The following is a 16778-nucleotide window of genomic DNA, read 5'->3' as shown; positions in this document are numbered from 1 at the left end:
AATATTAATTATTTTAATATCTCCCAAACTGGTTAGAATCTGCCCAAACCATTTTTGGGTCTTGGAGATTTCATGTGCTTTAGCCTCTCCACCAATTTTCATGGCTAAAGCACATCTAATGCTACCTCAAATCAACACTGGGGAGGGGACTTTTCAGCAGTGGGATTGGATTGTTGTGTGAATTGACAGCCACAGATTGGGGGACGAGATGATCATCTGCAGGGGTGGCATATCGTTCATCATTGTGCCTACGTCTAGGGAACTAGTCACGACTCACGAGGGAGACATGTGTCACTCTTCTCTCAGGGTATGTTAGGACCATGCATGAGCAGAGAATACCAGGTACAACTGAGGTAGTTTCCCAGTGTGTGTCCGGGCACCAAACCTTATATTGGCACATTATCAAGAGGGCGGATGGAAGACCCAGGGGAGATGGTTGGCAGGGATAGCGGGGATCCACATACCCTGAGTCGATTACGAGTATCGGATACCCATATTTTGGTTACATTAAGGGGGTAGCTCTTTGGCACACATGGCTTCCAGCAATCATCAGTACTACACAGTGGCAGGCATCAGGGATATTGGTATGCATCAAATTAGCCCACGATATATGGAGCCTATATAGTGATCACATGCAAGGACTAGAGACGAGGGCCAAAGGGATTCCATCGATTGACAGGGTTATGCCACAACAGGTCTGGCCATGGGATACAGGGATTCAATTGATCGATAGATCACTCGTGATGAGCAGAATGGTGGTAGAGAGTGATATAGTTCGCTCTTGGGATGACATATGGGGGTTCACTGAGGGTTTCATCATATGGGGAGGTAGACATTCTCTGTCGCTGCATAGGTTCGGAGTTAGATTTGGATGGGCAGGCCTTGGTGCCATGGAGATGCCCAGGCAGGATGTGTCTCACCTCTTTCAGTATTCCACCATCGAGTTCCAGGAGAGGAGGATACTGACTACGCAAGATGGGGAGTATGACATGGTCAGAGTAGTGTAGCATCGGGATGGCGGCACCACTCTGGGACTAGCAAGGAACTGGGGCATCACAGCTCAATAACCTTTAGGGATGCGTCGGCTACTGTAAGGGGAGATCATACAGATCTTCCATTGGGCTTTAGTGAGTCACTAATGGAGCAAGGGACTTCTGGTACTTTCACCGGGTAGGATAGTGAGTGGAGTGAGGGGAGCTTCATGTTGGACAGGATTGCCTGGGATCCTGGTATTGAAGGATTCTTTCATATCAGGACAATGTAGAGGTCAGGCACGATCCAGTGGCACATCTGGGACCCTGGCACATTTTGCAGTGACAGTAGGGAGCAACAGTTAGAGAGGATGCTTGCCCAGGCATTGCTTGAGGACAAGCGATTTTTGGTGCATGGAGGAGCTTGCCGAATGAGGATGCCACCTGGGAAGGTGAGCACATTTTGGAGCACCCAACTTTGAGGTTGCTTGAGGGCAAGCAACATTTGGGAGGGGAGGATTGTCATGTCCCTTCTCAAATACATTTGTAACAAGGTGTTGTTACACAATTTTGCATCATTTTCGACTTAGGGACTTAGGAGGCAATTCGACTTTATTTGGTTGCTAGTGGAATGTGGGGGCCACCCACATGGGAGTTCGAATTGGCCCATTCGAATAGCTTGGAGGGAAAGTCGAATAGGTGGATGGAGAGGACCACATGAGGCTAGGGAGGCCCAAGGAGTTATAAGGAGGGAGAAGCTCTCATTTTGGATTTCATTCTTACACCTTGCAATCAAAATTACTTGATTGTTCGCTCTGTTGTTTAGCTGAGTCAACCAGTTGTTTAGCCACGAAACTCTGAAGCGGGAGATTCAACCTCTACTTCGAGGGACCATCTGAGCCCGCCCTAGAGAGGCGGTTCCATTAGTATTTCAGGAGTTCCGGGAGTGTGTTACAAGTACAACACTACCATTCAACCACAACAGGGAGTGTATTTCTGGCTAGTTGGAGAATACGCAGGGGGAGTTTCAAGCTATCAGTGATCAAGCATTTTCCGAGAGAGTTAGAGGATTGGGAGAGCAAAAAAGGACCAGCCTTTCTTGTGAGTTTTGGAGCCAGCGGAGCCAGCATCCCAACAATTCGAATTAACAGGCCTGGGGACAGCGCAAAGGGCCAGTCCAGCAATTTCGTGGAGCTAAGGAGCAGGTGCCATAGGACAGAAGCCCATCCAGGAAGTCAGGCGATTGATATCAGAGGTCAACCCAGCACTTCGGGTCCATTTTTCGGGAGGATTTACAGGCAGATTCCAGCAGGCCAAATTTTGCAATTGCAGTTGAAGCTGGGCTCCAAGGGGTTCGATTTTCCGAAGTCTAAACCAGTCAAATTCCTATCTGGGTTTTTTGGGTTTTGGGCAAGGATCACATTCCTAATTTTATAGAATTTTATGGGCAGATCTAAGGGGTCAAACAGGAGTCCCAACTGAGCCGACAGCTAGAGGAGCCAAGGGGAATTTGGGCCAAAATTTTGAGGTTAACATTTGGCCAATTCCTTCGTGGGTTTTTCTGGGTTTAGGCCAAGGAGCAAGGAGTCGAAATCTCATAATTTTCTGAGCATGAAAAGCAATGATTCCAGTCCTTCGAAGTCAGTAGACAAAACAGATTTCTGGGGCAGCGCAGTTCAATTTGTTGCAGCAGTTGTAGCAGCCTTCAATTCAGCATTTTCTCACCTAGTTTTTTTCACTCTTATCCATTGAGACAATCCCAGGTGCACCATTCTATTTTACTATTGTATTTGCTCCTGAAGAAGTAATAAAATGGCTCAACAGTTCTCTAATTCTAGTGTTTCCATGGGTGCTTAATGTATATTTCGTTTTTCTGATTGTTTGATTGTTTGCATGCTTTGTATATCACTTGTATTCCTTTTTAGGAACATTACAGGACAGATCTTATGATAAGCAGGCTTTCAGATGGACACGTTGCACCCTGGAAAGACAAGTTTAAGTTGTGGTCTCCCTGAGTAAGAGGGAGTAAGATCAGTCAAATATTTTCTTCATCAAGAAATGCAAGAAGCAGAGGATTGCTAAGTGTTGCCAAGATCTCTACTGAAAATGAATATGATTGCTATATATATGCTGCTGAATGGAGCTATGAGGCTCCCATTGATCTAGTCTTGACTTTCAGAAAACAGCTTGGCACTATTCCCTATATGAAGGGATCCTTGGTTAAGATTGAACATTGAGCTCTGGGAGCTCCTGGGGGCTTGGGGTACTTATTGAGCTATGAGCGACCATAGGGTGAGTGGTTCACCTTCCCCTATTGGTGTGTTGTGTACAGGGTGAGTGGTTCACCTTCCCCTATGATACCCCATGGTGGTTGACATGTGTGTAGGGTGAGTGGTTCACCTTCCCCTACTGTTGATGACATATGCATAGGATGAGTGGTTCACCTTCTCCTATGACATATGAGCAGGATGAGTGGTTCACCTTCTCCTGCGGATACCCCAATGAGAGATGCATATAGGCATTTGTTGACATATCGGTGGGACGTGGTTCATCCTTTCCCCACATGTAGTATGCTCATTCCCTACGATTGATAGTTGACATGTCGGTGGGACGTGGTTCATCCTTTCCCCACGTGTAGGATCCTTCCTACTATTTCTAGTTGGCATGCGTGTAGGACGTTGTTCATCCTTTTGTAATATTCCTAATTAGCCATGGCTAATTGGAATATTCAATTTTGCTCAATTTTGCCTTCTATAGTGATTTATAAATAAAAAGGTGAGGAAAGGGGGACATAACTCACTTTTTGAACAAAGTCACTCCCTAGTAGCACAACGTTGTAACTTAAAAGGGGAGCCAAGGGGGCCAAAGGACCACGTAGAGAAGGGGGCCCACGTAGACACTTGGAGGGACTGCGCAGATGGAGAAGGAGCACGTGGCAAGAGAGAGGCTATGTTGGAGGAGGTGGGCCTTACGATTTTGAGAGAGGCCAACGCTATAAGGAGAGAGGAGCCTCCTCATTTTGGGATGGGATTATGTTGCATTTGAGCTAGTCACTTCGACTTAGAGCACACTGGCTGTTTAACCTGTCTGCAGCATTGTTTAGTGCATTGAGTGTCTCCGTTTGGAGATCTCACCCTTAGCCCCGGGGGACTTCGAGTGCCTGCTCGGCCAAGGTAGTTTCATCAGTATTTTGCAAGAGGAGCGATCTCTAGAGTTGAGGAGGAACTGAGCATTTTGATGACTGCGCAGTCTTGAGAGGGGAGGACGCAGTTCCTTTTGGTAGGAGCTCCGGATTGGGTTTATGTGGAGGATTTGAGCTTGGAGATTGAGCAAGGGATCAGCCCTTGCATATTGGAGGATTTTGGCACAGTGTCGGGTAGAGTGTGGGAGGATTCTCTTCAGGGGCAGCGCAGAGCCTTGAGGGATAGCGTAGATCCTCAAGGGGGTGATTTTCAGGGGTCAGTTATTTTAGGAAAAGCTTTATGGGATTTTCTGGGTTTATTGAGCAGAGGTTGGTTGCAGAGTTTCAGCATTTTCTGAGGGGGGAACAGCCCCAAATCCTCACTTGATTCCAGCAGTAGCAACAACACAGCAGTTCTCTGGCAACTTGGACGCAGTTCAAAGAGAGGCCATTTCCTTACCATTCTGAGTGTATTTCTTCACTTGCCTTGTGCAAGTCGAGGTGTTATCTTTTTTATCACCTCTTGTACTCTTTCCATTACTCAGTATAATAAAATGGCTTAGCATTTCTCTCTGCATTTCTCGAGTATCTGCTTATATTCCATGTATACATTATTGTATGTTGCACTACTGTTATTTTTTTATCTCTTTGAGCTCCCCGGCTACTATACCACTTGTGTGTTTTTCTCCTATACTCTTAGACAGAGTCTGGAAAGGGCCAGGTAGCCTCCAAATCTCGTCCTCTTTTCAAAGGTGACATATCTGGTAAACGCCCTCCCAGTCCATCTCTGGTTGGAGTTTGCTTGTGTTTGAGGGATACCCCTAATAAGTGATACTACAGTGGTATTAGAGCATAGATCTGGCTCAGCCTATGGAGCTAGCAGTCTATGACACCGAGGGAGAAGCCCTACATCTGTTACAGAGGTAGGAAATACAGAGATATTGAGCGTAGGTTGGAGAACACCTACAGAGAGGGAGACCGTGTTCGGGTGGTGGACACAGAACAGGAAGAGCCTGTGATGAACACAGAACAGGAGGAGCCTGTGGTGGATGCAGAGCAGGAGGATCCAATGGCAGATGAGGACGGGAAGAGATTTGCGAACATGCTCCTCAAATCAATGCAGGATTTGTCGAAGAAGATCGAGGTGATGTGGTAGAGATTCACGGCAGTGGAGGCTAGACAGCGTGAGAACCCACGGGTTTTCCAGGTTGGTGAGGGATCGGGTACATCCCACCATTTGCCAGAGCAGGGTGCCACTCAGCGTGATACTACTCAGCAGATGGCCTCACATGCCCCTACACGCTCTACCATGCCCACTTTCCTAGGAGCAGACACGGGGGCCGGAGCCCAGCAGGAGGCAGAGCCCAGTCATATGGGAGATTATTTTGCAGAGTACCAGACCTATGGGCAAGAGTTCAGAGATGCTCTCTCATTCAAAGACTTTGTTCAGCTCCAGCGGGATAGTAGACCCCGCGACCATCACAGAGGATACCGGCATTATCATGATGGAAACACCCACCGCACAACTAGTAGATTCTACTTGCCTATGTTTGATGGCTCATCAAACAGTTCGGCAAAGTCTTGGGTGGAGAAGTTGGACATCTATTTCCAGCTTAACCAGATGTCGGAGACAGAGGCCATCAAGGTGGCGAGATTACATTTGGATGGTGAGGCCCAGGACTGGTGGTTCCATGGGATGGTTACACTCGGACACTCCACAGTGACGACATATGCCGAGTTCACCAGGAGATTGATAGAGAGGTTTGACTAGGGGGATCCGAAACAACACTTTGTTGAGCTGATGAGGCTCAAACAGACCGGGAACCCAGAGACCTACATTGCAGACTTCTTGAGGGTTTCAGTGATGGTGCTAGATCTATCCACGGCACGGAGGATCTACATGTTTGTTGAGGGGTTAGCAGAGCCACTTCGAGGTCTAGTCAGATCCACTAGACCAGCCACACTCCAGGATGCTATTAGCAGGACACTGGACTTACAGGATGCCTTACCCAGGACCCGGACATCTCACCCCCAGAGACAGGCTTTCCAGCCTAAGGGGAAGGATGTGAGGATTCCGCCTCCAAAGGGGAATCCAGGACGAGCACAGATTGATGATGATGCCAGGGGGGAGCTGAAGAATAAGCAGTTGTGCTTTACCTGTTAGGAGTCGTGGGCACCGAGACATAGATGTGCTGCTAGCAAACCACATTTTATTGAGGTCTTCTCCGAGAGCAGCGGGGAAGAGGATGACGAGGATGATGTGGAGGCAAGAGATAGTCATGCCGCGCAGGATCATTTGCCACGTCCACCACCAGCATCAGGTGGTGCAACTTTTGCACCTACCGGAGGGGCCCTTGCAGCATTGCGAGGAGTTCCCAAGTATTTGACGATGCGCATACAAGGGACAGTACGTGGCCAGCGAGTATCAGCTTTGGTTGACAGTGGGGCAACCCACAACTTTATTGATGCACAGATGGTTGAGTGGAGAGGTATACAGACAGAGAGCTTCGATGGCTTTTCAATTTTGGTCCCAGGCGATCAGACCATGGTGAGTGCTCGTTATGTCCCAGAGTTATCAGTGACGATGGGCACCTACACACTGACTGACCACTTTTTCGTGGTCAATATTCTAGACACCAACATGATACTGGGTGTTCAGTGGCTTATTACTCTAGGGAAGGTCACGACAGATTGGAAGGCCCTAGAGATGGAGTGGGATGATGAGAAGACAGGGAGGCATGAGAAGATACGGGGACAACACACATATCCGCCTCAGACTATTTCGGCTCATCGGATGGAGGCAGTCTTCCGGAAGGGAGACGTAGAGTGGGCAGTGGAGCTGCGTGCATCAGAGGCAGGGACTACAGGGCAGACGGTGCACCCAGAGATACAGTCCATCCTTGACCAGTATGCCACAGTGTTTGGGGAGATTCTGCCGAGACAGCCACCAGACTGGGGGTTTGAGCACACCATTGAGCTTGAGTAGGGCATACAGGTAATGATTACTACCCCCTATAGGCATCCCAAGGCCTATCGGGATGAGATTGAGCAAGCCATTCAGGAGTTGCTGGCTCTTGGGCACATTCGGTCGAGCATGAGTCCTTTTGCTTCTTCCGTGGTGTTGGTGAAAAAGAAGGACGGCACATTGAGGATGTGCATTGACTACAGGGCCCTGGACAAGAAGACCCTGAAGAACAAGTACCCCATACCCAGGATCGATGAGTTGATGGATGAGTTGAGAGGAGCACAGTTCTTCTCAAAGATTGATTTGAGATCTGGGTACCATCAGATTTGCGTGAGGGAGCAGGACATTCCCAAGACCGCCTTCAGGTGTCACTATAGGCACTTTGAGTTTTTAGTGATGCCCTTCGGGCTAACCAACGCCCCAGCTACATTCCAGTCCTGCATGAATCACATCTTCCGCAGTCACTTAAGGAAGTTTGTGTTGGTGTTCTTTGATGATATTCTCATTTACAGCAAGACTTGGGAGGAGCATCTCCAGCACATTAAGACAGTGTTGCGCATCTTGGAGGAGCAGCAGTTCTATGCCAAGCTCTCCAAGTGTGAGTTTGGGTTGACGAAGATGTTGTACTTGGAACACATCATAGGGGTGGACGGAGTGAGAATCCACGAGGAGAAGATCAGGGCCATCAAAGATTGGCCAGAGCTGAGGAACGTGACAGAACTTCGGGGATTCATTGGCATTTGTACTTACTACCGGAAGGTCATCAAGAGTTTCTCACAACTTGTTGCACCCCTGACAGATCTGACGAGGAAGGGGGCATTCAGTTGGTCGGATACAGCGCAGCGAGCCTTTGACAGGTTCAAGGAGGTTATGAGCAGCTGCCCAGTGCTTGCATTGCCGGATTTTTCGCAGCCATTTGTTTTGGAGTGATGCGTTGAGAGAGGGGATCGATGCAGTGTTGATGCAGGGAGGTCACCTATAGCCTTTGAGAGCCGAAAGATCCTTCCGCATGAGAGGTTGTATTCTATATACGACAAGGAGATGCTGGCCATTATGCATGCATTGGCCAAATTCCGACAGTATTTAGTGGGTAACAGGTTCAGGGTGAGGACTGATCACAACAGCCTCAAGTTCTTTTTGGAACAGAAACAGCTATAGGAGAGGCAGCAGAAGTGGATCAGTAAGATCCAAGCGTATGACTTTGACATTGAGCATGTCAAGGGTAAGAACAACGTGGTAGCAGATGCCCTTTCACGTAGACCAGCCATGTTGTCTCTTATGAGCTTGGACAGACTGGAGGGCTCGACTCCTGGTAGAGTACTCCAAGGACAGATTTGCATGTGAGGTTCTGGATGGGCAGGTGGCGGATGACAAGGATAGGGTAGTCGATGAGATCATCTACCATAGGGACCAGGTCTTCTTGACTAAGGGATCTCAGCTCAAGAAGAAGATACTTTAGGCATCACATGATTCACCATTGGCCGGCCATCAGGGGTTTACCAAAACCTACAGGGCCATTAGAGAAAGGTTCTCATGGAAGGGCCTCAAGGAGGACGTACTCCAGCATATCCGGGAGTGCGATATTTGCCAGAGGAACAAGGGGAAGATGAGCCATCCCGCAGGATTATTGCAGCCTCTTCCCATTCTAGAGGAGAAATGGGAGTGTATTTCGATGGACTTCATCAAAGGGTTGCCCATGGTGCAGGGCAAGGATTGTATCTTTGTCGTCCTTGATCGACTGACAAAGTACGCACACTTTTTTGCCATATCCGCACACTACACAGCAGCGCAGGTGGCCGAGTTGTTCTTCAAAAAGGTCTTCAGGCTACATGGTCTTCCTAAGACCATCATCAGTGACAGGGACAGTCGTTTGATGGGCGGGTTTTGGAAGTTGCTTTTCCAGTTGGTGGGGACGGAGTTGACACCAAGTACCAGTTATCACCCACAGACGGACGGGCAGACAGAGATAGTTAACCAATGGATGGAGGGCTACTTGTGTAACTACGTCAGTGGGCAGCAGCGAGCATGGCTGAAGTGGCTGCATCTGGGGGAGAACTGCTACAACACTACACATCACATGTCCATTGGTATGTCACCATTCTATGCTTTGTATGGATATCATCCTTTATCTTTTGCTAATGTGATGTTTGGTGCTAGCAAGGCTCCGAGAGCCAAGATTTGGATCCAAGAGAGTCAGGATATCCTCCGAGCTCTCAAGGATAATATGGCTACAGCGCAGAACCAACAGAAGTTGTATGCTGACAGGGGTCGGGTGGAGAGACAGTTTGAGGTTGGGGACTTGGTCTACCTATGATTACAGCCATACCAACATTCGTCACTGAAGCAGAAGGGAGCTGAGAAGCTCAAGCCCCACTTTTATGGGCCATAAAGGGTGATACGCAGGATTGGACAGGTTGCGTATGAATTGGAGCTGCCCCAAGGAAACAAGATTCATAACGTTTTTCATGTATCATGCCTGAAGAAGGCATTGGGGCAACAGGTGACAGTGACAGATGAGCTACCGCCCACGGATGATGAGGGGCATTTGGTGTTGCAGCCAGAGGCTATTATTGGTACCAGGGAGAGGCAGCTGCGGAGCAGGACGATCCGAGAATTCTTGATGAGGTGGAAGAATTTAACGGATGAGGATGCCACTTGGGAGAGTGAGAAAATTTTGCAGCATCCATCACTTCAATTGCTTGAGGACAAGCAACATTTTGTCGGGGGAGACTGTAATATTCCTAATTAGCCATGGCTAATTGGAATATTTGATTTTGCTCAATTTTGCCTTCTATAGTTATTTATAAATAAAAAGGTGAGGAAAGGGGGGACATAACTCACTTTTTGAATAAAGTCACTCCCTAGTAGCACAACGTTGTAACTTAAAAGGAGAGCCAAGGGGGCCAAAGGACCACGTAGAGAAGGGGGCCCACGTAGACACTTGGAGGGACTGCGCAGATGGAGAAGGAGCACGTGGCAAGAGAGAGGCTATGTTGGAGGAGGTGGGCCTTAGGGTTTTGAGAGAGGCCAATGCTATAAAGGAGAGAGGAGCCTCCTCATTTGGGGATGGGATTATGTTGCATTTGAGCTAGTCACTTCGACTTAGAGCACGCTGGTTGTTTAGCCTGTCTGCAGCACTATTTAGTGCATCGAGTGTCTCCGTTCGGAGATCTCACCCTTAGCCCCAGGGGACTTTGAGTGCCTGCTCGGGCAAGGTAGTTTCATCAGTATTTTGCAGGAGGAGTGATCTCTGGAGTTGAGGAGGAACTGAGCATTTTGATGACTGCGCAGTCTTGAGAGGGGAGGACGCAGTTCCTTTTGGTAGGAGCTCCGGATTGGGTTTATGTGGAGGATTTGAGCTTGGAGATTGAGCAAGGGATTAGCCCTTGCATATTGGAGGATTTTGGCACAGTATCGGTTAGAATGTGGGAGGATTCTCTTCAGGGGCAGCGCAGAGCCTTGAGGGATAGCATAGATCCTCAAGGGGGTGATTTTCAGGGGTCAACTATTTTAGGAAAAGCTTTCTGGGCTTTTCTAGGTTTATTGAGAAGAAGTTGATTGCAGAGTTTCAGCATTTTCTGAGGGGGGGAACAGCCCCAAATCCTCACTTGATTCCAGCAGTAGCAGCAGCACAGCAGTTCTCCGGTAGCTTGGACGCAGTTCAGAGAGAGGCCATTTCCTTACCATTCTGAGTGTATTTCTTCACTTGCCTTGTGCAAGTCGAGGTGTTATCTTTCTGATCACCTCTTGTACTCTTTCCATTACTCAGTATAATAAAATGGCTTAGCATTTTTCTCTGCATTTCTCGAATATCTGCTTATATTCCATGTATACATTATTGTATGTTGCACTACTGTTATTTTTTTTATCTCTTTGAGTTCCCTGTCTACTATACCACTTGTGTGTTTTTCTCCTATACTCTTAGACAGAGTCTGGAAAAGGCCAGGTAGCCTCCAGATCTCGTCCTCTTCTCAGAGGCGACATATCTGGTAAATGCCCTCCCAGTCCATCTCTGGTTGGAGTTTGCTTGTGTTTGAGGGATACCCCTGATAAGGGATATTACACCTTTCCCTACTCTCAGTGATTTGCATGCGTGTAGGACATGGTTCATCCTTTCCCTCTGATGATTGTGATGTGTGATTGTAGGATGTGGTTCATCCTTTCCCTACGTGTGGTTGCGAGCAGGATATGATATATTCTTTCCCTGCTATTGATTCAGTATCATCCTACCCATGTAGTCCGGGACACGTGGGAAGTACCCCTCATCTGGCCAATGATGTGGGAAAAGTGGATAGGGACCATAGCACTACCGATGGACGCATCGTGTACTGATGCATGATGTTTCAACAACTTGATCACTCTGGATTAAGTCCGATTGAGGTTCGACCATTGGGTATGTGAACTGACTTTTTGTTGGTGAAGAGTGGCAAGGTCTTGTGACTCACTCTTGATCACTTCTTCTTCATTATCTATATCAGTGTTCAACAAAGATGAGATGAGATCAGATACAGAGATGGTTCATGACGACGGGATGGCATGATGATCGGTGACAATGGTTGATGGTTTGACAGGTGGAATTCCCCCTAGTTGGGAGGGAGTGTTAAAATTGTCAACTAGGGCCAAATTCCTCATTTGATGAAGATAATTATTGCATTAAATTCCTCTCTTCGAGAGGACCAAACTTTATCTAAAGATCGTCAAATTTGGATAAGCAGAAGTGGGTTTTTGAATTTATTCTCTCACATGAAAATTATCAAGGTCAGAGTTATCTCTATGTGGGCTCAACAAGTCCAGTCGTCATGTCTCTTGATGCCCATCAAATACTATAAATAGAAGAGTCCTCCATCCATATTTTGCATCATTCATAGATCATTCTTCTCTCCAAAATAGTCGTTGAAGAAGGAAGTCTCCAGCGAAGGTGATAAGGGCATGGACAACATTAGCTTAGTCTCCTTGATTGGCCGTATTCCACATGCAAGTGACCAAGGTTGTTTGGGCTCTTTTGTCACTTGATCTGGGGCTTATTTATCCACCATTACAGGTCTAAATTTGAAGCAGAGACTTTCACATTGTTTAAGGGTTGCTTCATATTGTTTTGGACATGATCCTCATGGAAGATTCCTCCTAGAAACAAGTTGCACTTGATAGGGCCACCTTCATCTAGGCCACAAGGCTTGATCCTCAGTTCAAGAGTCCGAGTAGCCACTAAAAGGAGGTTGTTGTCTGTCATTCTTGAACAATGGGTAGTATGGTTCGTTCCTAAAGCCTAGAAGAAGATTAAAGGACAACGTTCTAATGGAGGGATCATATGAAAAGAGACCACAGTCAAATCAAAGGTCTGCTTGGTGTGAACAAGTGCCATAAGCAGACTATATTTTTCCCTAACGAGTGTTCAGAATTACAGAGATGTCTCTAGCCTTTGATGCACCAGAATTTTAGATTGACTGGACTTAAGGGAAATGTTGTTCGACCTTGAATTGGCAAGTTAATCTTATTGTACTCTCTCTCTCTGTGCTGAATTATTTGACATTTATAATAAAAATAATTGATAAAGGATTTTCCCCATCTTGGGGTTTTTCCCTGGCTTGAGCCATATACTTGTGTTCTATTGTCTTGGCTTGTCTTTTGCTTTTATTTCTTATGTTCTTTCTTCAGTTTTGAGTTATGAGATAATTAATGGAAATAAAATGGAAAGTTAAATGGGCTAATATGGATCTCTGTATCTGTCCTAAGCTAAGAACATGTTCAAAATTTAACAATACAACTAGGACGCTATACTACAAACCTTGAAGAACATTTCATGGAGTTTAACTTGCAAGGACAACATTATAAAGTATATGGTGTTAATGCTTCTAGCTTCAAGGAAGGTACAAATACACATGAGGACTTCACCAGGCACAAACAAGGTCAAAGTAAAGATGCCATTCCATAGCAACGTGTTCAACTAGAGAAAACCCTTCTTGTTATGCTTTGAGGACAAAGCATCTCTAAAGGGGATGGCAATGTTATGAATAAAATATCATAAAAGATATCAATTAATAGATAATATTAATAATAATAAATCAAATAATTAAATTAATTAATGGCCCATTAATTATGAAAGGGCAAATGTCAAAAGGTGTGACCACTCACTTTCGTGGCCAGTCAATGCCTATATAGACACACCGCCACGAAGTATTGTAATCACCATTCAGATTTTACTCAATAATACAATTACAAATTACTCTTACTTACAGAATCTACACAAACTTACTTGCATATTGGCGTTTTGTCCTCTAACAAATGGAATCACATCTAGCAATAAAGATAAGCTTTATGACAATAATTGTGATTAACAATAACTATATCTTCGTCAATAAAATGATCTTACCATTTGAATATGCTACTATTCTTCGCAGCATCACTCTCAAAGGATAGGGTTGATGGATGGTTCACAGCATCAAATCTTTCAAGAATGTTAAGATCCTGCATTTACAAATATTTATTTCCAAAGATGGTTGGGGATGATAAAAAGGAATATCAAGTTTTTCTTGCCTAAGATGTGTATGAGAAAAAGAAAAAAAAGTGATGAAACCACTACAGAAATTATAATGTGGAAAGTTGTGTTAATGCTCTTTGATAAATGGAACTACTCAAGGCATGAGCGTTGCAATTTGTGATTGTTCTTCTTATAAGAATTCATTTTTTCACCTATTCCCTACAAGCATTCAATCCTAATCTCCACTTTTGTAACTTATCAAAATACTAAGCACCAAGATGAAACTTTACCTTGCTAACTATCATGCTAAGAATCTCAAAACCTAAGCAAACAGCATACACAGGGAAGTATTCTCCATTATCATTTTCTTCTAGAGCTCTCTGCAAGACAATAACAGTTGATGTTATTCAAAATATGGATCAAAACACAGATGAATACAACAAATATTAATGGTGCAAAAAAAAAAATTAACTAGAGTCAGCTCTATATACAATCAATGAAGATGTGGTACTATCCTTTTTATAACAAAGAATTCTCAGTTAAAGGCTGCAAGACAAGAAAATTTTTACCTTCAGCTTATGGTAAACTTAAATGATATAAAGACCTAAAAAAATTACAACTAAAATGATCACAAATAAAACATAATCACATGCAAGCACAGAGACAAAAATATTCTTGTGGTTGTGGTTCAATAGTGAGGTTGGTAGTGTTACCCCTAAGTTACATCAGGATTGCCACATTTTTTCGCCACATTGTCTCAAAATCTAAGTTGATCTCATGCATGATTTGAGACTATGTCAGGAGCCCAATGTTCTATGATCATTTGTGCCTTCACGAGGATTATTATTATGTATCATGATGAGCCAAAGGTTGTGACCGTGTATCCTATGTATAGTCACTAGACCATGCTTAGTTATCTGTGTAAAGTGTTCTTTTGCTTAGGTGGCTTCTCTAGACCCTTTCTTTTGTTATGGTCTATCCTCTTAGTCCTCATTTCAAGGTGGGTCCTGCCTTTATGGCTCCTTCTAGCCATCTCATATAGGTCATTTATGGCTGAGGTGGGTGTGCAGGGCTCTTTAAGTATTCGGATACATGGCTTAGATTTCACCTAGTTCTTTTCACTTTATGACTTTATAAAAATTGTGCTATTGTATTATAAAGGTTGTCATACCTAGAAACGCACTTCGCCTTTAACCCTGTTACCCATGACAAGTGGCTGACCCCATAGGAGAAATCGTTAGAAAATGTAACTATGTTCAGTCTTCAATAATGTACTTAAGTCATTATGTAATGTACTTGTCAAAAGAATAAAGAAAATAATTTTTATTATTGTAACAATGACTTATTAAAGCATGGGTTTCATGTTTGGGTCATTATTATATTAGTCAAAGTGCCCATTGTGGACTCCTAGGATTAATATTGAGTTTATAGAGTCATTATATATTCGAAGAGACCCTTCTTGGGCTTTCAAATCATGTAAAAAGGTTTTGTATGAAGACAAATATGAATTATGTACCCTCCACATCATGTCGACCTAAGAAGATCAAGTCGGCCCAAGGACCCCCATTCGACCCACAAGAAGCCTATGTATTGAAGAAGGTCAAAGACATTTGGATCACTCGCTCTCAAGAAAGTTCGATATCTCAATAAGAGTTGGAGAAGTGCGAAGTTTGTTGCCAGGAAGACAAAAGAAGTGCGAGTTTGGGGGATTCTCTAGAGAAAAATAAAATCGAGCTTTTGGTGCCTCTCTCTATCTTTGTTTTGTCGTCTGGGTTGGGAGATTGAAGTCTCCTAAGATTTCGTTGTTGCCAAAAGTTGCTGCCTAGTCGAAGTTGCTGGAAGGGGTCGAAAATCTTGGACGCTGACATCGTGTGGAGGGAAAGTTTGGTCTTGGTCTATGGAAAGGAGTCTCAAAAAATACTATTGAAAGGAAGAATTATCTTGACTGGGTTTTCCCCTCGAGGGGGGTTTTGCCCTGGCATGTGCCTATATCTTGTGTCTCTTGTTTTTGTGATCTTCGTATATGTATAATTGCTTGATGAAAGATAAGATAATAAAGAAGTAAAAAAAGCCAGCACACTCACAAGTAATTAACAAGAAAAGAGAATCAAACCCTAATAATATCTTTGATTTTCCAACATGCGATTAGAGCTAAGGTCAAAAGAAGTCGAAGATCAATTTGTTGGCATGGATTCTCCCTCTATGGTGAACTACATAAGATTTGGTTTCAACTCTGCTGGAAGATGGATCAAGAATGTAATGTCCTCATTTTTATTTTTCTCCATAGTACAGCCAGGGTGGATTTCTAGGGCAGGGGATGGCCAAGTCAGTGGAGTAGGTTTATGTCATCAAGGGTCCCCATGGAGTTTTGAAGAGTTTTTATGGGGACCGATGGCATTCGCTTGGCATATTCATCATCATGAGCAATTTCGCACATCTTGTTTTTTGTTCCATGATCTTTTGATAATTCCCGTAAAACAGGGTTATTATTGGGCATAACTTAGTTAATTACGCTCAAGGTGGCATTCCGAGAGGAATATTTGACAAAACACCTTAGTGTAATAGCTTGTTGGAATCAGAATGAGAAGATCTACAGGATGGGATGCTGAGAAGTGATTTCTAGTGGCCGAAGAGTATGGTGAGCGATTTACCATTTTCCCTGATTAAAAATGACTTTAATTAGTCATTTATGTAAGGAAAAATAATTAATTGGAGGAAATGGGCCAAAAGTGACTTAAGTGAAATAAAATAAAATTAAAAGGTCACTTAAGATAAAGTCAATGGAGGAGCTTCTAGAATAATAATAAAATAAGATGCTTCTAGAGACTTGGAGATCTATCCATCAGCTCTATAAAAGAGGAGGAGGAGGTCATTTGGAGACATCTTGGATTTCTGTTTTTTTATTGTGGACATGTTTGAGAACCCGGTTCTCTACTTTAGCAGTAGCCCCAGGACAAAAACCCCCAAGTGATTCAGTGAGGTTTGGCAAGTACCCACCTTCCCTTGGTGAATTCATCCAGAATTCATAGGAGAGCTTAACAGTGCAGTTCAGATCAATTTGGAGGGCTAGCATCGCAGCAACGGATTATCTTGGAGGCCAGCTTTTCATCTCAGCTATTCTGGTTGTAAGTGCATGTAACCCCAGTTTATATATTACAATAAAAGATGAAAATTTTCCTATTC

At 44.6% G+C, this 16778-nt stretch overlaps 1 protein-coding gene across 1 annotated transcript in view; it reads right to left on the bottom strand.

Annotated features, from left to right (window-relative positions):
* Positions 1–16778, bottom strand: part of LOC149250797 (gamma-glutamyl hydrolase 1-like) — a 169969-nt gene that overhangs the window by 63038 nt on the left and 90153 nt on the right. The window contains exons 3-4 of the mRNA XM_089459237.1: positions 13886–13975; positions 13488–13582 (exon numbers count right to left, since the gene is read on the bottom strand). Of these exons, the coding sequence (XP_089315363.1) occupies positions 13488–13582; positions 13886–13975 (185 nt within the window). The remainder of the gene's footprint in view (positions 1–13487; positions 13583–13885; positions 13976–16778) is intronic.

Source organism: Pinus tabuliformis, chromosome 7 (genome assembly GCF_031772625.1).
Source record: "Pinus tabuliformis cultivar Carrire ecotype Pingquan chromosome 7, CPIR1, whole genome shotgun sequence".
Lineage (NCBI taxonomy): Eukaryota > Viridiplantae > Streptophyta > Pinopsida > Pinales > Pinaceae > Pinus > Pinus tabuliformis.
The sequence above is the reverse complement of the archived record's forward strand: the minus strand, read 5'-3'. Positions and strand labels throughout refer to the sequence as shown.